Source organism: Erinaceus europaeus, chromosome 8 (assembly GCF_950295315.1).
Source record: "Erinaceus europaeus chromosome 8, mEriEur2.1, whole genome shotgun sequence".
Lineage (NCBI taxonomy): Eukaryota > Metazoa > Chordata > Mammalia > Eulipotyphla > Erinaceidae > Erinaceus > Erinaceus europaeus.
Window position 1 is genome coordinate 19,490,322 of NC_080169.1, and position 26,314 is coordinate 19,516,635.

At 39.7% G+C, this 26,314-nt stretch overlaps 1 protein-coding gene and 1 long non-coding RNA gene across 2 annotated transcripts in view; both read left to right on the forward strand.

Moving 5' to 3' along the window:
* Nucleotides 1–15,732, forward strand: part of LOC132539876 (uncharacterized) — a 70,479-nt gene extending 54,747 nt beyond the window's left edge. Inside the window, exons 4-6 of the long non-coding RNA XR_009551148.1 lie at nucleotides 3,886–3,931; nucleotides 12,250–12,308; nucleotides 14,425–15,732. This is a non-coding gene — a long non-coding RNA (uncharacterized LOC132539876). The remainder of the gene's footprint in view (nucleotides 1–3,885; nucleotides 3,932–12,249; nucleotides 12,309–14,424) is intronic.
* A 2,061-nt stretch (nucleotides 15,733–17,793) lies between these two features.
* The window catches only part of VPS13B (vacuolar protein sorting 13 homolog B), a 634,327-nt gene continuing 625,806 nt past the window's right edge, over nucleotides 17,794–26,314 (forward strand). The window contains exon 1 of the mRNA XM_060195774.1: nucleotides 17,794–18,405. Coding sequence (XP_060051757.1) covers nucleotides 18,259–18,405 — 147 coding nt within the window. The 5' untranslated portion in view covers nucleotides 17,794–18,258. The remainder of the gene's footprint in view (nucleotides 18,406–26,314) is intronic.

Genomic DNA, 26,314 nt, shown 5'->3' on the forward strand with positions numbered 1-26,314 from the left:
AAGTGTACATGGCACCAAGCACAAGGACCAGCATAAGTATCCCAGTTCGATCCCTGGCTCTCCACCTGCAGGGGGAGTCACTTCACAGGTGGTGAAGCAGGTCTGCAGTTATCTATCTTTCTCTCCCCCTCTCTGCCTTCCCCCTTTCTCTCCATTTCTCTCTGTCCTATCCAACAACAACATCATCAACAACAATAATAACTACAAGAAAACAAGGGCAACAAAAGGGAATAAATAAATAAATATAAAAAAAGAAATTATATATGCATTATTGGCTTGCCAGAGGAAAAAAGAGAAAGAGGGGAAGAAAGCATTCTACAGGACATAATCTCTAAGAACTTCCCTAGTCTAGACAACATAAAAGACATAAAGTTTCAAGAAGCCCAGAAGGTCCCAAACAGAATTAACCCAGACTTAAAGACTCCAAGACATATCATATTTAGAATGAAAAGGAATAAGGATAAGGAAAGGATCTTGAATGCTGCAAGAGAAAAACAAGGAGTCATCTACAGAGGAAAATCCATAAGATTAGCAGCAGACTTCTCCACACAAATACTGTAGGCCAGAAGAAAATGGGAAGGTATCTATCAAGTGCTCAAAAAGAAAGGCTTTCAACCAAATCTATGGTACCCTGCAATTTTCAGAGTCATTTACCTCAAGAAACTGGAATACACATTTTTTTTTTTGGAATACACATTTTATTCAAGTCCACATGGGTCATTATCAAGGATAGACCATATGTTGGGCCACAAAGACAGTGTCAACAAACTCAATAGCATTCATTTGACTGCATCCTAAGAATCTCCTCAGACCACATAATAATTAAGTTAACACTTAATAATAAACAAAATATTAGTAAAAGTCCCAAAATATGGAAACTCAACAGTACACTACTGCATCAGGAGGAAGTTAATGAAGAAATGAAAAATGTTTCAAGAGTTCAATGAAAATGAAGACATAAACTATCAAAATATTTGAGACACAGCTAAGGCAGTTTTGAGAGGGAAGTTCATAGCCATACAAGCACATATTATAAATCAAGAAAAAGCTCAAATAAACAGCCTGAATGCATACTTTAAAGACTTAGAAGAAGAATAATAAAGGAACCCTAAAGCAACCAGAAGGACTGAAATAACTAAAGTTAGGGAAGAATTAATAACATTGAAAATAAGAAAACCATACAAAATATTAGCAAAGCTAAATGTTGGTTCTTTGAAAGAGTAAACAAAATTGACAACCCTTTAGCCAGACTCACAAAACAAAAAAGAGAGAAGACCTAAATAAGTTGGACTATAAATGAAAGAGGAGATATCACAACAGACAACACAGAAATCCAATATATCATGCGAGGTTTCTATGAACAACTATTTGCCACCAAGCTAGAGAACCTAGAAGAAATGGACAATTTCCTAGATACCTACAAAGTTCCAAAATTAAATAAAGAGGAACTAGAAAATATGAACAGGCCCATCACAGCCAAAGAAATTAAAAGTTATCAAAAACCTTCCCAAGTATAAAAGTCCTGGACCAGGTGGTTTTTCAAATGAATTCTAGAAAACCTTCAAGGAAGAGTTGATCCCTCTACTTTTAAAAGTCTTCCAGAAGATTGAAGACACAGGAATATTCCCTTCCAGCTTCTATGAAGCCAACATCACTCTGATACCAAAAGCAGACAGGGACACAACAGAAACAGAAAACTATAGACTGATATCTCTGATGAACATAGATGCTAAAATATTGAACAAAATTCTAACTAACTGGATGATGCAGCAGTACGTTAAAAAGACTGTTGATCATGATCAAGTGGGGTTTATTCCAGGGGTGCAAGTTTAGTGTAATATACATAAATGACTCAATATGATCCACCACATTAACAAATGCAAGAGCAAAACCCACATGGCTATATCAGTAGATGCAGAGAAAGCCTTTGATAAAATCCAACATTCCTTAAGATAGGGGAGTCCATATTAGCAAACCTATGGCCAGCATGATACTCAAAGGTGAAAAACTGGAAGCATTTCCCCTCAGATCAGGTATTAGACAGGGTTGACCAATATCACCATTACTGTTCAACAAAGTGTTGGAAGTTCTTGCCATAGCAATCAGGCATAAGCAAGTAATTAAAGGGATATAGATTGGTAGAGAAGAACTCAAATTCTCCTTATTTGCAGATGATATGAGAGTATACATAGAAAAATCTTAAGAATCCAGCAGGAAGCTTTTGGAAATCATCAGGCAACACAGTAAGGTGTCAGGCTACAAAATTAACATACAAAAGCCAGTGGCATTTCTTTATGCAAACACTAAGTTGGAAGAACTAATCCAAAAATCAGTTCCTCTTACTATAGCAACAAAAACAATAAAATATCTAGGAATAAACCTAACCAAAGAAGTTAAAGACTTGTATACTGAAAATTATGAGTCACTACTCAAGGAAATAGAAAAATATAAAAGAAGTGGAAAGATATTCCATGTTCATGTGTCAGAAGAATTAGCATCATTAAAATGAATATACTACCCAGAGTCATATACACATTTAATACAATCCCCATCAAGATCCCAGCCACATTTTTTAGGAGAATAGAACAAAAGCTAGAAATTTTTATCTGGAACCAGAAAAGACTTAGAATTGCCAAAACAATCTTGAGAAGAAAGAACAGAACTGGAGGCATCACACTCCCAGATCTCAAATTGTATTATAGGCCATTGTAATCAAAGCTGCTTTCCACTGGAATATAAATAGACACACTAGCCAATGGAATAGAACTGAGAGCTCAGCAGTAACCCCACACCTATAGACACCTATAGACATCTGATCTTTGACAAAGGTGCCCAGACTATTAAATGGGGAAAGGTGAGTCTCTTCAACAAATGGTGTTGGAAAAATTGAGTTGAAACATGCAGAAGAATGAAGCTGAACCACTATATTTCACCAATCACAAAAGTAAATTCCAAGTGGAGCAAGGACTTGGATGTTAGACCAGAAACTATCAAGTACTATTAAAAATGGTGATTTTACTGTTTTCAGCCGATCTTGGATTGAACATGAAGAAATCATGTTAATTGAGATAAGTTAGAAACAGAAAGATGAATACAGGATGAACTCACTCACAGGCAGAAGTTGAAAAACAAGATCAGAAGAAAAAACACTCAGCAGAACTTGGACTGGAGTTGGTGTATTGCACCAAAGTAAAAGACTTTGGGGTGGGGGGTAAAGGGGGTAATTTCAAGTACTGACAGGATGGCCAGAGGACTTAGTGGGGTTTGTATTGTTATGTAGAACACTGAGAAATGTTATGTATGTACAAACTATTGTATCTACTGTTGACTGTAAAACATTAATCCCCCAATAAAGAAATTAAATTAAAAAGAAATAAAAGATATCAGGCGATTTGATCAGAGTGACATAGCTAGCCAGTCAAAGGGAAAAAGAAACTAGCTCAGATTCAAATCATTTGAGCCTCACACTAGAACATTTCTACTGTAATTAATTTGTATTTTTGTAAACTCCCAGCAGACCTCAATGAAAAGGGAATTTATTTGAGCTTTTAGTTATTTGACATTCCTTTCAGTTAAATTCCAAAAATCTACCTTTACTGTGGTCCCAATATTTGCAAAGTAAGTGGTTGCCTTGAAATTTAGAGAATATAGAGACACATGGACAAAGGTAATTTGCTATCTGGTTACCATCCCAATTATAATAAAACATGCAAAATCATTTATCAGGAAGAACATAATTTTGCTTTAATGGCAAGAGACAACAATAAAAAGTAAGTGGAAAACTCTGCTACTAGTGTTAAATGAGAATATCCCACCCTTTGTAACAACACACCATATGGTATTTCCCTACCTTGTTCAGTATTTAACCTAACAATTTATTGCTAGGCGTCCTGGCAGCAAGCTGTGCAAGTTGAAGTGGAATCTGATTGAGGTGAGTTAATTAATGTGGTGGCAGCTTGGAATGTTGTCCAGCTGCCAGTGAGAATTATGTTTGTTTGCCTTTGGCCCAAGTGTGAAATGGCTGGCTGTTGATTTCAGAAGTGTGAGTGTACATTTTTATATCTCACACGAATGAATACATTTTTTGTATCCTACACATTTAGGGGAAATGCTAAAATTTATTGGGTAATGTTATTTACCACTTGTGTGGCAGAAAGAGAAAGGTGGAATTTTGTCCTAGAGATTGACTTGCATCTGTAGAAAAAGCAAAAGCAGGTGGCATATAAATCAATGCACAGGTAAATAAGACATCTGAAGTAAGCTCATCTGAGATAGAGTATTCATGAATACTTTTAAAAGGAGGTAAGTAAGGTTTGAAACTAGAAAAAGCAAGCTCATGCAATGATGAAAGGATTCTGAAAATAGAGAAAATAATTTTAAAACTTCCCTTGAAACAAATTGCTTTTGGATTTACTTTTGACTTATGTTTAGAATTTTTATTTTCTTTTCACCCAACATAGCCCTCAATTGAAGACATTATCTTGTCTGTGCAATTTTCCTTCTTATCAGTAATACAAGATAGTGGTTCCTGTGATGTGGTTTTGATGTTAAAATCACTATATAGTTCTGACCAGATATGTTACTGATATGGGCAGGGGTTTTCCAACTCAAATAGTCAATAAGTGACTTAAAGCCAACACAGTTCAAAGTACATTTGAGGGGTGTCAAACATTGTTCTGCTACTGTTTATTTGATGTTAAATACTATTCTGGTAAAATGCCTTAAAAGAAGTTTACTTTAATAAATTAAGGAGATGGAAAGTTAAAATTTAATGTGCACATACATGTCTTTTACTTCACCATTTTGAAGAAATTCAAGACACTAAAATTAAAAGGCATGGCAGGCAAAAGCTACAAAAAGCATATAAGAAGAAAAATTAGCAAACCTAACAAAACAAGTACCAGAGTTCTTTTATGTGAATAAAGACTTCCCTACATTCTGATGTGTATATGAGAACATCAATAAAATTTAAAATTAAATATTTACTTCCAAAGCTAACCTTGTCAAAGTAAGGACTACAAAAGCTGAATAAGGGCAAGAGACTGGCATACTTTAATGATGACTCTTTAGTGACTACCAGGCCACCCTATCACCTGGGGCCCTAGTCAAGGAGTCCTGGAATTCCTACACAGCCATGATGGGCCTAGACCTCGAATAGATCCCTATCTCCACTGTCACTGGTTATTTCCATCAGGAACAGCATAATGGACCCCCTTTGTGGGCCCCTATAGGAATTGGCCCTCAATGTGGATCTATAATAGTAGAGACTGTTCTATCCTCCAAAGGGAAGTTGGATAACATTACCCACCACCTGAGGAAGATGGGTTCTGAAATTGGTGAAACCTAGAACTTTCCTACTTATGACCATAGAATGTGAGCTCGAACCTACAGGGATGCTGAGGTTACAAAGGCTCCTGTGCTGAATATAGGCTCCAGATCCAATTGATGGGTTTTACAATTAACAGTATTTATATACTTTTCCCATATGTGGGAGCTGGTTTCTTCCCTGATCCAGCTTTCTAACCCTTTATCCAGTCATGACACAGTCTCCCCAGACAGTAACTTGGGTCCACCTGCATATCAGATGTCAGGCTAGTATAGTCATGGGCCCCTTGGAATCTACCTAAAATATACCTACTAGCTTTTTTCAGAATGGAGACCCCAAATCTTCATCTGCAATACTCCAGCCTTTAGGTTCATGATTAGTCAACAGTTTGTTCTGTTTTATATCTTAACTCATTTTTAAAAATTATTTATTTATTTTCCCTTTTATTGCCCTTGTTGTTTATGTCATCATTGTTGGATAGGTCAGAGAGAAATGATGAGAGGAGGGGAAGAGAGAGAGGGAGAGAGAAAGACACCTGCAGACCTGCTTCACCTCTTGTGAAGCGACTCCCCTACAGGTGGGGAGCTGGGGGGCTCAAACTGGGATCTTTATGCTGGTCCTTGCGCTTCGTGCCACGTGTGCTTAACTGGTTGTGTTACCTACCGCCCAACCCCCATTATAACTCTTTTAGCCACCAGGTTCCAGATGCTACCATGATGCCAACCAGACCTCCTTGGGCAGACAACCCCACCAATGTGACCTGGAACTCCACCTCTCCAGAGCCCCACCCCACTAAGGAAAGAGAGAGAGAGAGAGTGAGAGAGAGAGAGGTATGGACTGACCTGCCAACGCCCATGTTCAGCGGGGAAGCAATTACAGAAGCCAGACTTTCCACCTTCTGTACCCCATAATGACCCTGGGTCCATACTCTCAGAGGGACAAAGAATAGGAAGGCTATCAGGGAAGGGGATGAGATACAGATTCTGGTGGTGGGAACTGTGTGGAGTTATACCCCTCTTATCCTATGTTTTTTTTTCCAGTGTTTCCATTTTATAAATAAAAATTATTTAAAAAATAAAAAATTAAATATTTACACTTTGAAATATATTAAACAATATAGTTTGTTAGTCAAAAATCTAGCATTTAAACTATAGAAGCATATAAAAAAAATGAGCAGAATTTATCTCATAAAAGTTTTTTTTAAAGTACTATAGTGATAATTTTAAGACTTTTTCACATAGGCAAGAGATATTTTGAATTTGGAGCTTCATTTTATTGGAAGTTGGAGAAAGGTAGATTTTTGGTAGAGTGCTAATAGAATATGCTAACATTCCCCCCAAAGACTTTTCATTTAGAGTTGCTTATAAAACTTTTTTCTATGTGAAAATTTTTTATTAATGGAAGAGATAATAATAATTTTACACAAAGTGTTTTACTAGTGATTTAATATTGGTTTATAGTTAGCCCTTGGTTCTTTATTATTTTACCTCATTACATTGCAATTTTAAATATGAAAAGACATTTTATAAAAATTATTCATATAAAAAGAAATATTGTCCTTTTTATCATTATAAATATTATTATAAATATTATTGTGCTTTTCAGACTATAAAGTTATCATATCCTTGACCTTTCAGGTCAGCGTATGCCTCCCAACTTTGTTTTTTACTATAGCACTGTTAGAGTAAATAAGAAATCAAACATTGGGAGTTGGGCGGTAGCGCAGCGGGTTAAGCGCAGGTAGTGCAAAGCCCAAGGACTGGCGTAAGGATCTCGGTTCCAGCCCCTGACTCCCCACCTGCAGGGGAGTCGCTTCACAAGCTGTGAAGCAGGTCTGCAGGTGTCTCTCTTTCTCTCCCCATCTCTGTCATCCCCTCCTCTCTCCATTTCTCTCTGTCCTATCCAACAACAACAGCATCAATAACAATAGCAATAAAAACAAATAAATAAAATATATTTAAAAGTTAAAAAAAGAAATCAAACATTTCAATCTCGTCTCTACCTTTTGGACATCTCATAAGGTCAGACATCACAGTTATTTGATCTAGAAATGAACATTATATGTTGTTTACTTTTAAAAATTTATTTTTTTTCCTCTCTGAGAGTAAAGAGGAAAAATGAAGGACACTCAGTAGTATTGGCAGATGTAAGTGTGACTTAGGAAGTGAAGGAAGGACCACAGGGAAAAAGTGGGGAAAATATAGGTATAGATATAGACAGATAGATATAGATATAAATTAAATTCATATTTGTGATCTTGGGAGAACTATTGCTGTTTCCACTGGGAAGGGATGGGAACACAACTCTGGTGGTGGATATAGTGTGGAATTAAACACCTATTAACTATAATATTATAAATCACTAATAAAAAGTACATTATAAACAGAAGTTGAAAAATAAGAACAGAAGGGAAAACACAAAGCAGAAGTTGGACTGGAGTTAGTGTATTGTACCAAATAAAAGACAGTGGGGTGAAGGTGGGGAGGCCTCAGGTCCTGGAACAAAATGGCAGAGGAGGTCCTAGTGAGTTTTGAATTGTTATGTGGAAAACTGAGAAATGTTTACACATGTACAAACTATTATATTTTACTATTGACTGCCAACCATTAATCCTCCAATAATAAAATAAAATAAAATATCACATTTACAAAGTTAATGTATGAAGTCCTTTTGTTGAAATGTCATACCCAAAAAATGAATTTTTGAAGAGCTAAATTAGGGTTCTACTTAAAAAAAAAAAACCCAGAGCAACGTCAGGTGCAAGAGATTGAAACTGAATCTGGAAGCCTCAGGCATGAAAGTCTGTTTGCATAACCATTATGCTATCTCCCTCTCCCTAAAAAGATAAATTAGGATCATCTAATGAATGATAATATTAGTGAAGGGTTCTCAAATAATTCTAATATGAGGAGACTAAAATGACTTTGCATTATAGGTTTTCAAAATAACGGGAAATTATGCACATTTTACATACAAGAAGATACATGAACAAGGGTGATAGATTTAAATGAAAATCATTCTATGGCGAAGATAATTTATAAGAAGTTTCAGTTATCAGGTCACTATTGCTTGGTATAATATCATCAATTCTGTGGGATAATATTCAATTTACTATGACTCAATGGTCAGTTTTTTGTTTATTTTGGAGGAGCCAAGATCTCACACATGCTTGATTGCACTACTCCCACAGACAGTTTCATTCCTTTTTGTTTCACTTATCTGTGGACCTTCTCTTGGTACTGTCCATAAAGACCCCATGTGATGCATGGGCTCAAACCTGGGTGCTTATAATAAGATAAATTCCACATGCTACAGAGTGAGCTTTCTCCTGGGCTCTCAGCAGTCCGTTAAAAAAATTGTTGTTTGGTGCATTGCATCAAAGTAAAGGACTCTGGCAAGGAGAGGGGGTTTCTAGTCCTGGTGGATCAGATGGTAAAAGATGGCCCATGAGGGGGTGAGAGTATGTTGCAGAAAACTGAGAAGTGATACACATGTGCCAACAACTGTATTTACTGCAAACTATTAATCCCCCTAATAAAAATATCTTTTGAAGAAAAAAAGTATTCTTTTGGTCAGCAGGTTTACCTGCCAGGATGTGCACCTTATCATGCATTCAGACTGGGCTTGAGCCCTGGGCACCACATGGCTGGCAGGGTCAAGACCCTGGCAAAATTCTAGTGCTGTGCTGTCTCCCCTTTTTTCTTGGTATCTCTCTAAGAGTAAAAAAAAAGTGAAATAATTGGATAGAATTGACAAAATTGGTGGAGGGTAGATAGCATAATGGTTATGCAAAAAGACTCTCCTACCTGAGGCTCCAAAGTCCCAGTTTCAATCCCCCTGCACCATCATAAGCCAGAGATGAGCAGTGCTCTGGTTAAAAAAAAAAAAAGAATTGACAAAATTGCACATATGCAAGTCCCCTGAGTTGCATTAATAAGAATAAATTAAAAAATAAATAAATTAATTAAAAAAAAGAATAAATTAATAAAATTATTTACATTTTAGTGGACTTAAAATTTATTAAGCATTAAGAAATGATTGTTTCTTTGCCTGTGTGTTGGTTTGAGTCATAACTGAATTAGTGGGATAATCAAATCATGGTTCTTAGAATTTTAGACTTAAAAGAAACTTCAGGTTTTTTAGTCTGAAATATAAGCTGAAAAACTTAAAAAATGCTTATTTATTTTTATTTGATAAGACAGAGAGAAAATTGAGAGCAAAGGGTTGGGACAGAAGGAGAGAGAGAGAGAGAGAGAGAGAGAGAGGAACCTTCAGCACTGCTTCACCACTTGTGAAGTATCCCCCCCTGCAGGTGGGGACTGGAGCTTGAACACTGGTCCTTGCTCAAAGCAATGTGTATCCTCAACCAGGTACGCCACCACCTGGCCTCCTGAATAAACTGCTTAAGATTTAAGGTATCTTAATTAATGAAATGATGAAGTATATCATGGACTTGATCTGTATATATATATGTGTATATATATGACTTTAACTATATAATTTAAGTGACTTTAACTATATAATTCCCGCCCCCTTTTTGTTTTGTTTTGCTGCTCAGGTTATTACTGGGGCTCCACACCTGAATGATTCCACTACTCCTTGGGGACTTTTGTTCTTTTGGTTGTTGTTTGTTTTGCTCCTTAAGTGGAGCACTATTCAGCCCTGACTTATGATCCTGGGATCTAGAAGACATGAAGGTATAACAAATCTTGTGCATGCCCACTCTGCTATTTATTTGTCTCCTCTCTCTTTTTTCTTAGAGAGTAAGAGAAAGGGAGTGAACAGTAGAGATAGAGAGACAGAGAGAGGAGAGAAACCACAGTACTGTTCCAGCATTAGTGAAGCTTTATTCATGCAGGTGCTAAGGGTCTGCACCCAGATCCTTATACATGGCATAGAGGTCACTCTACTGGGTGAATCATTTGTTACCCCCCTAACTATATATAACTCTAAACTTTAATTCTCTCTTTTTTACAGAAATTATAGTTTATATATACATAGACATATATGAATCAAACAATATTTTAGAACAGGGACATTCTAAAGAGAGTTCAGAATTCTCATATAGCTCTCATCCACTCTTCTCTGTTGTTGGCATCTATATTCATATGGTACAACTGCCAAGATCAATGAACCCATATTGTTCCATTATTAATAGCTAAGACCCATACATTTTCAGATTTCCTCTGTTTAAAAAAAATTAATGTGGAGTTAATGGTTTACAGTGCAGTTGTTGACTCATGGGTGCAGTTTCTTATCTCCCCGTGACAGTTTTCTACAGAACAGTCTCACCCACAACTTAGGTGCTTTTATGTCATCATGCAACAGTAGCCCAAGATTCTCTTCACTCCTTTGATCTCCTTAAATTCCCTTACTTTTTAAAATCTAGTATCATTTTCCTGTCCAGGAGTCCATTCAAAATATCAAATGATGTTGTCATTTTTCTTGATGACTTGCCTTGTTTTCCATGACCTTGACGGTTTTGAGTATTGCCAAATGCTTTGTAGAAAACTCAACTGGGAGTCCGGCGGTAGTGCAGCAGGTATAGCACGCATGGTGCAAAGCGCAAGGACTGGCATAAGGATCCCAGTTTGAGCCCTTGGCTTCCCACCTGCAGGGTGGGGGCTGCTTTGCAGGCGGTGAAGCAGGTCTGTAGGTGTCTATCTTTCTCTCCCCATTTCTGTCTTCCCCTCCTCTCTCCATTTCTCTCTGTCCTATCCAACAATGACATCAATAACAACAATAATAACCACAACAATAAAACAAGGGCAATAAAAGGGAATAAATAAATATAAAAAAAAGAAAACTCAATTGCTATTCGTATGATATTTTCTCTTGAATAAATTGACTATCGATTTACTTATTTTTTATTAGTGATTTTATAATGATCAACAAGATCGTAGGATAAGAGGGGTGCAATTCTACACAATTCCCATCACCAGAGTCCTGTATCCCATCCCCTCCACTGGAAGCTTCCCTATTCTTTATCCGTCTGGGGGTATGGATGAAAAATCTTTATGGGGTGCAGAAGGTGGAAGGTCTGGCTTCTGTAATTGCTTCTCCACTGGACATGGGTGTTGGCAGGTGAATGAGTGTGGATTTTTTTTAAAAGGTAAACACCATAAAAATAAAATGCCATTTTCATCAAGTTACATTCAATTTATCTATATGACTTAATACAGTTTTTATTAACTCTAATCAAACTGTAGTCTGCCAGATTTTTTTTTCCACTGTAAATTTACATCCACATCTCTTTGCTTTTTTCTAATGTACTATTTGGAAAAATTCACTATGTGCAGACCACACTTAAGGAGTGAGGAGTAGTGCTCTAACTAAGGGGAGAGTATACACATAAATTATTTTGAGTGCTTCGGTAAATATTTGTGTTTTCTCATTACTTCATTTTTTTTTTTTTAAGGTATGTAGTAAAGCCAGTGAGTACTGGGTATCAGGGTAGTCACTGATATTTTATGCTTTAGATTACACTGCCATACAGTTCTATCACTCTGCGTGTGTATGTTTTAGTGCGGGCGTGTGTGTGACTTCCTCACTTTTTTTTTTTTTTTTGTCTTTAGGGTTATTGCTGGGGCTTGGTGCCTGCACTACCAATCCACTGCTCCTGGAGGCCATTTTTCCCATTTTTGTTGCCATTGCTGTTATTGCTGTTCTTGTTGGGTAGGACAGAGAGAAATTGAGAGAGGAAGGGAAGACAGAGGAAAGATTGTCACCTGTAGACCTGCTTCACTGCTTGTGAAGCGACCTCCCTGCAGGTGGGGAGTCGGAGGCTTGAACCGGGATCCTTATGCCTGTCCTTGTGCTTTGTGCCATGTGTACTTAACCCACTGTGCTCTACTTCCCGGCCCCCTCCTCATTCTTTGGTACTAAAAGTTATTTCAGATTCATCTCATATATTTTCCATCTAGGTCCTAAATCAGCCATGTCTCTAAGGATCTCTGGGCCTAAGATGTTAAGACAACTCCAGGTAAGAAATGTTTCAATTTTTTAAATATTATAAATTTCTCACTCTGACTTCAGAGTGAGATTCAGATTTCCTCTTATGATTCTTTGCTGGGCTTCTGTCTTTAAGACTTTGGCCATTTAAGATCAGAAGGCCATACTTGCTAGTTCAAGGTTAATCTTCATGTGAGTTATGTGATTTATGTTGTTTCCATCCATAGACTTTATATATGTAAGTGTCCCAAAAGTTTATACCTTATAGGCTATGTGAGTATTTGACTACACTATGCAGGTTTGTGAAATCATACTCTCTGAGAAAGATGACAGTTGCCTGTTTTTTCCAAAGACATCCCCTTAGGTGACAAATGGTTATATATGAACATTATCTACCAGATAATCTAACATATTAGTTTCCTGTGGCTGCTGTAATAAATAATTATAAAACTGGGTTGTTTAACATAAGTTTTTACTTTCTTTCAGTTCTGGAGGATGGAAGAGTTAAATTAAGATGTCAGCAGGGCTGTGCTCCCTTGGAGACTCTAGGGGAAGAATTTATTTCTGTCTCAGCTTCTGGCGGCTCTTCGCATTCCTAACTCATGGCTGCATTACTCCAGTCTCTACAGGCACACTGCTGCTACTTTTTTCCTTCTAAGTATTCCTGTCACTGGATTTGGACCCACCTGGAAAGCCCAAGAGAAACATATCCCTTCAAATTTTTCTTTTTTTTATATTAATTTTCCCTTTTGTTGCATTTGTTTTTCATTGTTGTTGTAGTTATTATTGTTGTTGATGTCGTCCTTAGGACAGAGAGAAATGGAGAGAGGAGGGAAGACAGAGAGGGGGAGAGAAAGATAAGACCCCTGCAGACCTGCTTCACAGCCTGTGAAGCAACTGCCCAGCAGGTGGGGAGCTGGGGGCTCGAACAAGGATCCTTGCGCTTTGCGCCAAGTGTGCTTAACCCGCTAAGCTACCGCCCGACTCCCCCTTTCAATTTCTTAATTTATTCACACATTAGCAATATTGAGTAGTCTTATTATAATATGATGTTACATTCACAGATTTCTATGATTAGGATGTGATCTTATCTTTTGTATGGCTACCATAAAACCCACTATCCCTAGAATTATTCTTAAACAATCTGGCAAAACAGAATAAAAAGATTCTTAAGATATTCTCTAAATTTGAAATCTCTATATATTTTATTTGGGGTGCGTAGTGGTGTATCCAGTTGAGTACACATTCCCATGTGTAAGGACTCTGGTACCAGCCCTTGCTACTCACTTGCAGGGGGAAAAGTTTCACAAATGGGGATGCAGGTTTGCAGGTGTCTTTCTTTCCCCCTACTTCCTTCCCCATCTCAATTTCTTTGTTCTATGAAATAAAATATAAAGAAAAAAAATGGACACTGGGAGTGTGGATTCACAGTGCTGACACCAAGCCACAGCAATAGCCTTGGTGGAAATTAAAAGAACATATATTGTATATACAGAAAGAAATGGAAAGTTAGGGAGATAGACACCTACAGCACTGCTTCACTATTCTGGAAACTTTCCTCCTATAGGAGGGCTGGAGGCTTGAATCTGGGCCCTTGTGCATTATAACATGTTTGCTTAGCCAGGTGCACCACTGCCCAGCCCTATCCCTAAAATTTTTAACTTAAAATAAGAGTTGGGCGGTAGAGCAGTGGGTTAAGCGCATGTGGAGCAAAGCGGAAGGACAGGCGTAAGGATTCCAGTTCCAGTCCCGGTTCCCCACCTGCAGGGGCGTCACTTCACAGGCGGTGATGCAGGTCTGCAGGTGTCTTTCTCTCCCCCTCTCTGTCTTCCACCTCTTCTCTCCATTTCTCTCTGTCCTATCTAACAACGACATTAATAACAACAACAATAATAACTACAACAATAAAACAACAAGGGCAACAAAAGGGAAAATATAAAAAAATAAAAAATTATAACAATAAATAATTAAAACAAAAATGTCTACAAATACACCAATAATTTAAGAGTAGGATTTATGATTATTTGAAGGTGATTTATAGCTAAAATATTTCTGATTTTTTGTTTTAAGTATTTTGCACATTATGAAAGCACAGAATAATCTACATAATCGCCACTGATATTTTAACTTTTTTTTTTTCCCTCCAGGGTTATTGCTGGACTCCGTGCCTGCACCATGAACCCACCGCTCCTGGAGGCCATTTCCCCCCCCTTTTTTGTTGCCCTGCTTGTTGTAGCCTCATTGTGGTTATTATTATTGCCATTGTTGATGTTGTTCCTTGTTGGATAGGACAGAGAGAAATGGAGAGAGGAGGGGAAGACAGAGAGGGGGAGAGAAAGACAGACACCTGCAGACCTGCTTCACCGCCCATGAAGCAACTCCCCTGCAGGTGAGGAGCCAGGGGCTCGAACCAGGATCCTTACGCCGGTCCCTGCGCCACATGCGCTTAACCCACTGCGCCACCGCCCGACCCCCGATATTTTACCTTTTTTAGAAAAAATAAACAAATGCAGATATGGTTCAGATACCTATAGTTCCTTCCTTTTTGCTTTTTCATCTCTTCATAAACAATTACAGATCTGAGTTTGTTATTTATCTTTATGACAGTCTTCAAAGTTACTTATAATATACATAAAGTTATCACAATGTATTTCTTGGAATACCAACCATATGTTTATACATGTGTATACTATTGTACTATCATGTCATATATAAACCATATAGAGATAAATCATAAATGGGTAACTTTCTGATTAGCAAAACTAGTAGCTCTCATTATCAATATAGGATATAAACTACTCTAGAAAAAAGGATAACAGGGTGGGGGTAGAGAGCATAACGGTTATGCAAACAGACTCTCATGCCTGAGGCTGAAAGACACAGATTCAGTCTCTTGCACCACAAAGCTGAGCAGTGCTCTGGTAAAAAACAAAACCAACCAAACAAAAAACAACCCTCACCTCCAAATAGTGAATCATATATATTAAGTTTAAATGCAACTTTCTCAGTTCGCAAAATGTATTTGCATTAACTTATAGTAAAAATATACTTCCAACTCTAGGTAAAACATTTGAAAGCCATCGCTCTAGCTCAATCATTTTTATTATTGTATAGTATTTCAGTATGATTATATATACCAGTTTAGTAATTTTTCCCATTGTTTCCATAGCCTTACTACAAACAATACTGCAAAAAAAAAAAAAAAAAATACTGTTAACTTTTGTCTTCTTGTGCAAATGCTTCCTCATACAAGTGGAATTGCTTGAGTACTTGCATCTTCAAATCTGCTAGATACTGCTGTATTGCTCTTCACTATGGAGTTTTCCATTAATAGCAAACTAGTTTCAATCACTGACATTAGATATTTTATGTATTTGGGGCTTTTTTTTTTTTTTTTTTTTACCTGATGGGTGTAAAATAGCAGCTCACTATATTAAATTGCTTTCCCCTAAATACTAGTTGACTGTGCTTTGGGGGCACTGTACTTACTCAATTTTACTGTAAAACTACTACTCTATAAAATAGTTTACTAAGAAAAGTTGCAGCTTTTCCACCTCCTACTCCCCTCAAAAACAAAAAACACTTGCCTGACTCTGAAGAATTGCCTATATAAATAACCTGCCTCAAAGACCTCTTGAGGTTTAAAAGTATTTACATTTTTGGGAAATAATTGTATAAGAAAATGTTTAATAGTAGATTTGGAAAAGATTGTACATGTGACATTAAGACACTGGTATAGGGAGTCTGGTGGTAGCGCAGTGGGTTAAGCGCACATGGCGCAAAGCGCAAGGACCGGCGTTACGTATCCGGGTTCGAGCCCCCGGCTCCCCACTTGCAGGGGAGTTGCTTCACAAGTGGTGAAGCAGGTCTGCAGGTGTCTCTCTTTCTCTCCCCCTCTCTGTCTTCCCCTCCTCTCTCCATTTCTCTCTGTCCTATCCAACAACGATGACAACAACAGCAATAACTACAACAATAAAAAAACAAGGGCAACAAAAGGAAAAATAAATAATAAATAAAAAACACACTCATATAATACTTGACAAATATTAAGTAAAAATTATTTACAATTTTCTTGACTGTTTGCAGAGCAGAGATAGAAAACCACTTTCAATTTTAAAAAATTGTAAAGATTTATTTTGTGAAGGGGTGGGCGGCAACATATCTGGTAAAACACACACATTACTATACACAAAATCAAGTCCCTGGCTTCCACCTGCAAGCGGGAAGCTTCAGGAACAATAAAGCTGTACTGCAGGTGTCTCTTCTTTCGCCTTAATTTAGTAGATTTAATGAGTACTTTCCTTTTGTTTTTCAACTTTTTTTTGGTGAGAAGACAGCTGAAACTTGGTTCATTTTAATTAACAAGCGACAAATCTAAACATCTTGGCATCCTCACAGGTGTCCTTTTATTAGTTAAGGTTTCTAAAACAGAAGAAGCCTTACTTTTGAATTGTAGTGAAGAGCTGGAGGAATGTATTACTTAGCGTTTCCAATTAAATACAATGACAACATGGGCAGATAAAAAAATCATTTTATAAAAAAAGACTTATCAAAATGCAATGTTTTCTTAGACATTACCCCCCAAATAAGTTATCCTGACAAAAATTAGGCAGCACATCTTCTAGTTCTGCTTTAAGATGCGTCATTCTCCCCAAGTAGGTATCTGAGCCTCTTGCCTTGATTAGCTTGAAAGTTGCTAGAAAGAAGACATTGTATCCATGCATTTCAGCCCACTAAAACCAACACTGACTCTTTTTAACTCTTAACACCCTAGCAGCGATCTCTTTTACTTTGCCCATTCTCCCTTCTGCCGTTCCTCGCTGGATTGCGAGGCACCGGGTCACCGCAATCCTTTCTCCTCCTGCGGCTCGCCTAAGGGGAGAAATCGCCGTCTACCACACTTTTTGTCAAAACGCATCCCGACCCCATCATGCATCCTGTTCTTTGCTGTCTCTACTATGCAGACCCTTCACTCCGCAACCGAGCTTCAGATTCAAATCTCCACTCCGCTCCATGTCGCTTCTCCCACCTGCAACCTCAGCGCCATAGTCCCGCCCACTAGTCCCCGCGATTCCTCTGAGCTCCCCAAAGGAGGGAGTAGAACCTCTTCATTTCCAGAGCTCTGATGTTCAGCACCCACGTTCTCCCAGCACACAGGCAGGACCTGCGGCCCTCCACGCTTCTTTTCTCGCCCGACCTTCCCCAGACGCAGCCGGGCTCTCTCCCCGGATCGGCACTTCCGGGTCTCCGGTGTCTCTACTTTACCGGTCCGTATGTTCCCCCAACCCCCCACCACAGCACTTCCTATAGCTTTGTTTTACCCTTGGGTGGGTTCTGAGCAGGCTCTCAGATTGGCGGGAAGCCGGAGGTTCCTTCTAAAACACTCCCACCCAGGAGAGACTTTTCCAGCCTGAAAAATAAAACCCGGCCGAGTTGCGGAACCGAGTAGGGCGGGCCTGGGTAGGTGTGTGCGGGGATGGTTTGTTTGGAGCCCCATGTGGGGCACACCCGGAAGTGGTGCCGAGTGGAGCCGAGACGCCGCTGGGGGCGGGTGCCAGGTGCCGGGAGGCGGCTGTGCTCTCCGGCTGGAGCGGCCGCCGGGGGTGCTACCCGGCGTGGACGGGAGCCGGTTAGGTTCCGGCGTGGTGGTTCGGGAAGTCGGGGCCTCATGGGGCCGCCGGGCTCTTGAGGTGTTGGAGAGCGGCGGAAGCCCGCCTGGCCTTGGGCCCCTGCCCCAGGCAACCGGCACATTTCCCGGAGCCCCTCGCCCGGCCACTCTGGGGGGTGGTCGCGGAGGAGCTCCGTGCACTTTGCGTCTAGAAAGGAGGCTTTTTATTGCCTTTTTTTTTGGGGGGGGGGTTTGTGGACCCTTTTCTTCTGGAAAGACTTTCGTTTAGCTGCAGCGCCGACTCTTCTAATGTCCGTTTGTCTGTCTGACTCCTGTTCAGCGTCTGACTCTTGACACCTCGGTTCCCTGGAAGATGCTGGAGTCGTACGTGACTCCGATTTTGATGAGCTACGTGAATCGCTACATCAAGAACTTGAAACCTTCCGATCTCCAGCTCTCGATCTGGGGCGGAGACGTGGTTCTCAGCAAACTGGAGCTCAAGTTGGAGGTGCTGGAGCAGGTGAGCCGGGCTGCCGCCGAGCTCCGCTGGGATCACCCTGCTTGTGACCCCCCCCCCCCCCCAATGCCATACAAACTTGAGTCTGCTAACTTTATTTGGGCTGCCCTGAAACGGGTGCCATTAAGTTGCTTATTGTTATTATTTTAAAAAGTTATCTTTATTTGTTGGATAGAGACAGCCGTCAATCGAGGGGAGGGGAAGGGTGATAGAGAGGGCAAGAGACAGAGACACCTGCAGCACTGCTTTACCACTCACAAAGCTTTCTCCCTGCAGGTGGGAACCGGGGCCTCGAACCTGCGTCCTTGAGCACTGTAACATGTGCGCTCAACTAGGTGCGCCACCACTCGGCTTTATTATTATTTAATTATTATTTGTTGCCAGTGTTCTGCTGGACGTGCTTCCCAGCGTTTGCTCAATAGACAGATCACTTCCGTTCATCAGGATTGTTTAGGCTGTTCTCAAGCTTTACCTACTATATCAGTGCGAGGGTTCTGTGGGAAGCTGAAAAATAATTCCATTGCCGCTCTCTATTTTGGGAATGGTGGGAAAGCCTGCCAGGGGGTCTTGAGGACCGCCCTCTTGCTTTTAGGAGGAGAGGTGCATGATTTCCACGGAGTCCACAAGAGTATTGAACAGACAAATGAGACCGCTAGCAGAATAAAAAGTTAACTTTTAAAATCACTTTCTGATTGCTTTGAGATGAAGATGAGCTGTAACTTCTCAAGTTCATGTACTTCATTGTACATTCACTTCATGCATTTGTTACTAACATGACATGTAGCATATGACATATGACATATAGTTAAGCTTAAATTATCAGTGAAAATTCAGGAGAGACCAGCCACTTTTTTTTTTTTTTAGGAGATAAGGGGAAAGGTGGTCTCCCCCTCCCCCTCCTCCCCCTCCTCCCCCTCCTCCCCCTCCTCCCCCTCCTCCCCCTCCTCCCCCTCCTCCCCCTCCTCCCCCCCTCCTCCTTTTTAAATTGATTTAATGATCAACAAGATCGAAGGATGAGAGGGGTACAATTCCACACAATTCCCACCACCAGAGTTCCATATCCAATCCCCTCCACTGGAAGCTTTCCTATTCTTTATCCCTCTGGGAGTATGGACCCAGGATCATCATGGGGTGCAGAAAGTAGAAGGTCTGGCTTCTGTAATTGCTTCTTTGCTGGACATGGGCATTGGCAGGTCAATCCATGCTCCCAGCCTGAGGGAAACATGTTCTTAAGGACTTTATGGGTATTCTACCTCTCCCTCTATTAAGTAATGTAGAGTTCACATTAATAAATTCAGCACTCCTCATCCTTACAAGGTTAACTTTTTAATACTACCATTAAAAATGAACACAAATCTTAAGTATATAGTTCGATTTTGCTCTGTGTACATGCTTGTGTGACCACTAACCAGATCAAGAAGAGTATTTCCTGCAAGCAGTTGACTCCACTGAACTACTTTGCAATAAGTACCTCCACCCCTAAACCAAGTGACTGCTATTTTGTCTTTTATCAACATAAATTACTTGTACCTGTTTTTACTGGTGAAACAAAGTTTAGGTGGCGTCTTAATTGGTAAACTGCCGGACTGTTACCAGCCACTTAATGTCTCCCTAGGCGCCTCTCTGTCCACGAGCCACACGTGTTTGCACTCACCGGTGATTTGGTGGGTTTCTGGTCTTTCTAGTCCTGTCTTGTTGCGGTCCCAGGTGGTCTCCTTTGGTATTCCTAGTTGACCCGCACTTGTACTTGTTTTCAAACTTTGCGTAAACTGCAAATCATTTGTGCCCAACGGTCAAAATTATCGCTAAGATTAATGCATGGTGCTGCGTGCATGGTAGTTCTTAGTATTGCCTTGTAGTAGTCAGTCCATTATATCCAGATTCATAATTCATAATTATTTTCCTGTTGATGCACTTTTATTACAAGGAAAACCTTTTAAAACATTCTTGTACATATATCTTAGTGGGCATAGGCACTAATGTCTGTCAGGTATAAATCCTTGTAGGCATAATTTGAGTTTAATTGCGTGACTCCAATTAGTTTTCCAAGGTGGTTGTGTCAATTTATAATGTCACCAATAATGCGTGAGAGTTTGTTACTCCAGCATTTTTGTTATTAGTTTTCTTTTTTTGTAAGATTGTACTAGTACATTGTATCAATAAGTTTCCAGTCCAAGTGTAATCCCCAGCCCCAGCATAAACTGCAGCTAAGCAGTGCTTGGAAAAACTTTCAGGTGTGCTTCTTCTTTCATTAGCACATTATTTAAGTTTCAGGTGCACATCCTTATAAATCAAGTGTTCTTTTTAATTTTAGCCTTTCTGGTGTGTAGTGGTAGTTCGTTTGTAATAACTATTTTAATTTTAATGTTTTAAAAGATGTATTTTTTATGAGAGTGAAAATAAAGATTAGAACTAGACCACTGCTTGCCTCTGGGAAACAGTGGTGCTGGGGATTGAAACTGTGGCCTCCGAGCTCAAGTATGCAAGTGCCATGATCTAAGAGGATGAGCTGTCTCTCTGCTCTTAGTGTTTATAAAGTTTATCATATTTTTAGGTAGTTAAAAGATTTATTACTCTTATTTGTGATAAAAACAGATCAGAGCACTGCTCAGCTCTGGCATGTGGCTGTACTGTGGATTAAACAGGCATACAAACAAGCCTTATGTTCAGTTACTGAGCTATTTCCCTGGCCCTCATACAGTTTTATTGTTTGACTATTGGATTACAGTTGTCACTGAATATTAAATTTGATTTTCCATGATACTGAGCATTTTCTTTTGTGCGTATTCGCTATTTGACTATCCTCTTTTGCAAAGTCTGATTCTTTCACCATAACTGAATTTTGTGTCTTTTTATTATTGGTGTATAGGACTTTTAAAGTACATATTTTGGAAATGAGTCCTTTGCCAGATAAATGATTTGCATTATATCCCAGTCTGTGACTTGTCTCATTTAAAAAGTGTTTTGTGATGGACAGAAGTTCATTTGAGTTCTAATGTATTGGTCTTTAATTTGACAGTTATTGTTGTTGTTTTAGATTGATTTACTTTATGGGAGACACAGTGCAATGTGTGGTGCTGGGGGTTGAACTCCTGGGCCCTCATGCATGCAAGTCCTATTGAGTCATCTTCTTTCTCACACTTTTTTAGTCTTGTTTAAGAAACATTTTGTGGGGCCTGGGCGGTAGTGCAGTGGGTTAAGTGCACATGGTATGAGGCGCAAGGACTGGTGTAAGGATCCTGGTTTGAGCCCCTGGCTCCACACTTGCAGGGGGGTCACTTCACAAGTGGTGAAGCAGGTCTGAGATGTCTTTCTTTCCCGCTCTCTGTCTTCCCCTTCTCTCTCAATTTCTCTCTGTCCTATACAACAACAGCAGCAGCAATAACAATAATAACAGCAACAAGGGCAACAGAAATGGGAAAGGAAAAGTGGCCTCCAGGAGCAGTGAATTTGTAGTGTAGGCACTGAGCCCCACTGATAACCCTGGAGGCAAAAAAAAAAAAGGAAAGATTTGCTTATTCCAAGGTTATGAAGACATCCTGTATTTTGTATTAGAAGCTTTAAATTCTGTGCTAATTTTTTTTTTGCTCTGTGATTAAATGTTTTTCTGTGTGTTAATTAGAGGTGGATTTTTTTTTATGTTCATTTTATTCACATTATTTGTTAAATCATTCATTTTCTTTAAATTTTTTTTAAATAAGCGAGTTAATATTGATTTACAAAAGTAGAAGATAAAGGGTACAAGTCAGAACCATTATTGACAAAACCATAGGATTAGAGGGGTACAACTCCACACAATTCCTACCATCAGAACTCCGCATCTCATCCCCTCCCCTGATAGCTTTCCTATTTAAAAAATTTTTTTATATTTACTTCCCTTTTGTTGCCATTGTCATTTTTGTTGTTGTAGTTATTATTGTCATTGTTATTGATGTCATTGTTGTTGGTTAGGACAGAGAGAAATGGAGACAGGAGGGCAAGACAGAGGGGGAGAGACAGACACCTGCAGAACTGCTTCACCGCCTGTGTAGCGACTCCCCTGCAGGTGGGGAGCCAGGGACTTGAACCAGGATCTTTATGCCAGTCCTTGTGCTTTGCACCATGTACGCTTAACTTGAGCTTCTTCTTCTAGCATTTGCCCTTCTTCCATAGCCAGTCAACAGAGTCAGGTTGAAAGCTGTCAGGAGCTGCTTGTTGCTGGCTTTGAAAGTGACTGGGATCCATGTGGATTCAGTCGGCTAGGAGGGATCGTCAGTTTCCCCAATGAATGGGTACTCACGGGATGCACCACGAGAAGGTCGATCCAATGCACACCTGCTGCTACCGCCTGACTCCCAGCTTTCCTATTCTTTATCCCTCTGGGAGTATGAACCCAGGGTCATTATAGGGTACAGAAGGTGGAAGGTCTGGCTTCTGTAATTGCTTCCCTACTGAACATGGGCATTGACAGGTCGATCCATACTCCCAGCCAGCCTCTCTTTCCCTAGTGGGGTAGAGATCTGAGGAAGCGGGGCTCCAGGACACATTGGTGGGATTATCTGTCCGGGGAAGTCTGGTTGGCATCATGGTAGCATTTGGAACCTGGTGGCTGAAAAGAGAGTTAACATTATAAAGCCAGAAAAGTTGTTAACTAATCATGAACCTAAAGGCTGGAGTAGTGCAGATGAAGGGGTGGGGGTGGGGAAGGTCTCCATTTTGTAGATAGCCTGTAGGCCTATTTTAGTTCTATTCCAAAGGGCCTGTGACTATACTAGCTGTTGTTTTTTTTTTTTTCCCTGAGCCTGAAATCTGATATGTAGGTGGATCCTAGTTATTGTGTGGGGGGGTGATGTCATGGCTGGGAAAAGGACCAGAAAGCTGGTTCAGGGTAGCTCCCAAGTATGGGAAAGGTGTATAAATATTATTGACTGTAAACCCCACTGATTTGATCTGATCTGGGGCCCATATTCAGCTTAGGAGCCTATGTGACCTCTGCATCCCTGTAGATCTGAGCTCACATTCTGTGGTCACGAGTAGGAACATTCCAAGCTGCCCTAATTTCAGGACCCATCTTCACTCCAAGGGGCAGGGAGATAGCTCAGTTAGTAAACTGTATGCCTTACCAAATTCATACCTGAGATTTGATTCCTGGGATTACAGTGACAGTTCCTAGAGTAGAACTTCATGTATCTACTCTAGGAAGATTTTGTGTATCTCCTATTGCTCCCTCCCTCCTTTCTCTCTCTTTCAGCATACAGAATAAACAGTTGGTCTCAGGAAGTGGTATCATGAATGCCCGAGACCCTGGGTTTATTCTCCCACACTTTATTAAAACAAACAAATAAACAAAAACTTCTGACTTGTGTCCCTCTTTCACTTAGTAATTCTTTTTTTGCTCCAAAACCTTTAAAAATTCTTTTAATTTATAAAGAGTACAAAATGCACGTTTGTCTTATTAAGCATTTACCTTATTGCACTTAACTATTTCCTGGACAATTTTACAGCAAACTGCATACAACTCCCTCTTCCCTGCCTTACTTGGGATGTAATACCTGTCCCCCTCCTTTTTTTCAATTTGGATTAGCTTGGCTAATTGGTTTTAGTTTTCTTTTTTTAATTCTTTTATGCCAATGCCAATTAGTACTGCTATAACTCTCTCCCACTCCTGCTGCTTTATCCCTTTAGTTCATCTGGTTTCAAGAATTCTTAATTCTACCATTGCAGGCACCACTTCCCTCCCCCGCTTAATTTCTCATAGACAAAGAAGGAGAGGCCTGGTGGATGTACACTTGCTAGAGCACACTACCATGCAGAAGGACCTAGGTTCAAAACCCCCTCCCCCCGCCTGCTCCAGTCCCTACCTGCAGAAAGAAAGCTTCATGAGTAGTGAAGCAGTGCTGCAGTTGTCTCTCTCCCTATCTCCCGCTTCCCTGTCTTTAACCCAATTTTTCCAACACCATTTGTTGAAGAGACACACCCCTCTCCCCATTTAATAGTCTGGACACCTTTGAATGACCATAAAATATACAGGTACAATGAATTTTAAAATAAAAACCTTTTTTAAAAAGGTTGTCTAGTTTTTACTTTGTCAGGCTCTTCTCCTCTAGCTAATTTGCTACCCATTTTCAAGTTGTTTTATAATCCTATTCTTGTTAAAATATACTTATAGGACCCAGTTTTATTTTTTTAATGTCTTTTTGGCTTTTTATATGCAAATGAAATATTTGACAATCCAGGGCCCATCTTCTTGCATAGAAATATCTGCTAGTGTATAGCAGCTGCCCTCTAAAATGGCGACTGTCCAATTACCACAAACCCAACCATTTTCTAAAAATTTTCTGACCCTGAGAATTATTACCACTTGCTATGCATCATTGTGTTTGAAGAGAATATAATATATCGTATCATGATGAGTGAATATCCTGGTGCTGGAGATCAGCAGCCCTGAGTGCCTATACAAACCCATTTTCTACTACTACACTATTACTTTTACTGTGTGATTCCTTTTTTTTTTTTATATTAGTGATTTAATATTGGTTTACAAAATTAGATGTCAACAGGGGTGTAGTTTCACACTGTTCACACCACCAGAGTTCTGAATCCCCAGTCTACCCACTGCAAGCCATGGGCTAACCATCATTTCTACAACTATTTGTCTGTGTTTGTATATAACTGTCTTCTTCATCTTCCTGATCCAGTCCTCTCTTCCCCTCTAAGCCACTCATGGCACCATTACTACATCAAAATGTCCCTCTCCTTTTCCTCTTTATCCTGGTGCTGATGAAGCTGGAGTTCAGAGCTCTCGCTGCCGCCTCCTTGTCCTTCTCCTCCTCATCCTTCTCTTGTCCTTCTCCTCATCCTTCTCTTGTCCTTCTCCTCATCCTTCTCCTCCTCCCTCTCCTATCACTTATGGATCAAGATTGTTTTTAGAGTGCAAAAGGTAGGAGTTCTGGTTTCTGTAATTGCTTTTCCACTGGACGTGGGCATTGGCAGGTTGATCCATATCCCCAGCCTATTTCTGTCTTTCCCTAGTTGGGTAGGACTCTGGAGAGGTGAGGTTCCATGACAAATGGGTGAGGTTGTCTGCCTAGAGAAGTCAGGATGGAATCATGGCAGCATCTTCAACATGGTGTCTGGAAGGAGGCAGGACATAATGTGAGACAAAATGGTTAATGAACAGGAACCAAAAAGTAGGAATAGAACAGATGACAATAGGGATCTTAGGGTGGAAGAAAGCTAGGAAGTTCATTTTAGGCATGTTTCTAGGGTTCCACACTATGGTAGTTTTGATAGCTAGTCTAAAGCTGGATGAAAACATTGTCTGAGAAAATGGTGTCAAAGAAAAGGACTGGAAAGTTGGGTCAGGGCAGTGACTAGCTCCCATTCTTGAAAAAATTCTATGTGTAACATTAACTTTTTACCACCAAACTCAGAGCCTGTATAACCTCTAAGTCCCTATTGGTCTGAGCTTGTAGCTCATGGTCACAGCTGGGAACACTGTAGGCTGCACTTATTTCAGGACCAGTCTTCCTCCAGTGGCAGGGCAGGATACCCCAGCCTCCCTTTGGAGACTGGGACTGAGTCCCTATGATTGCTGCTTAATGGTGAGGGTGTGGGAGGACATAATTTTAGGTCAGGATTTTCAATAATGCATAATAAAATCATTATAGTTATCTCAATGATGCTGTCTGCTACTTTACTCTTATCCCACTACCTTTTGAGTTTGTCACATACCAGATGTTATGTAGTTTCCTTTTAGTAAAGTGAGAAACTGAAGCTTACCCATGCTAAGAAGCTTACTAAATACAAATTCTTTGATACTTTTTTTTTTTGCTCAGGAAGTTATTGTAATTTCATAGTTAAACAAGTTAATTGAGCTACTTTTTAAGGAACAATAATTTCTGAATTTTTTTGTGTTGGAAATTTTATTTCT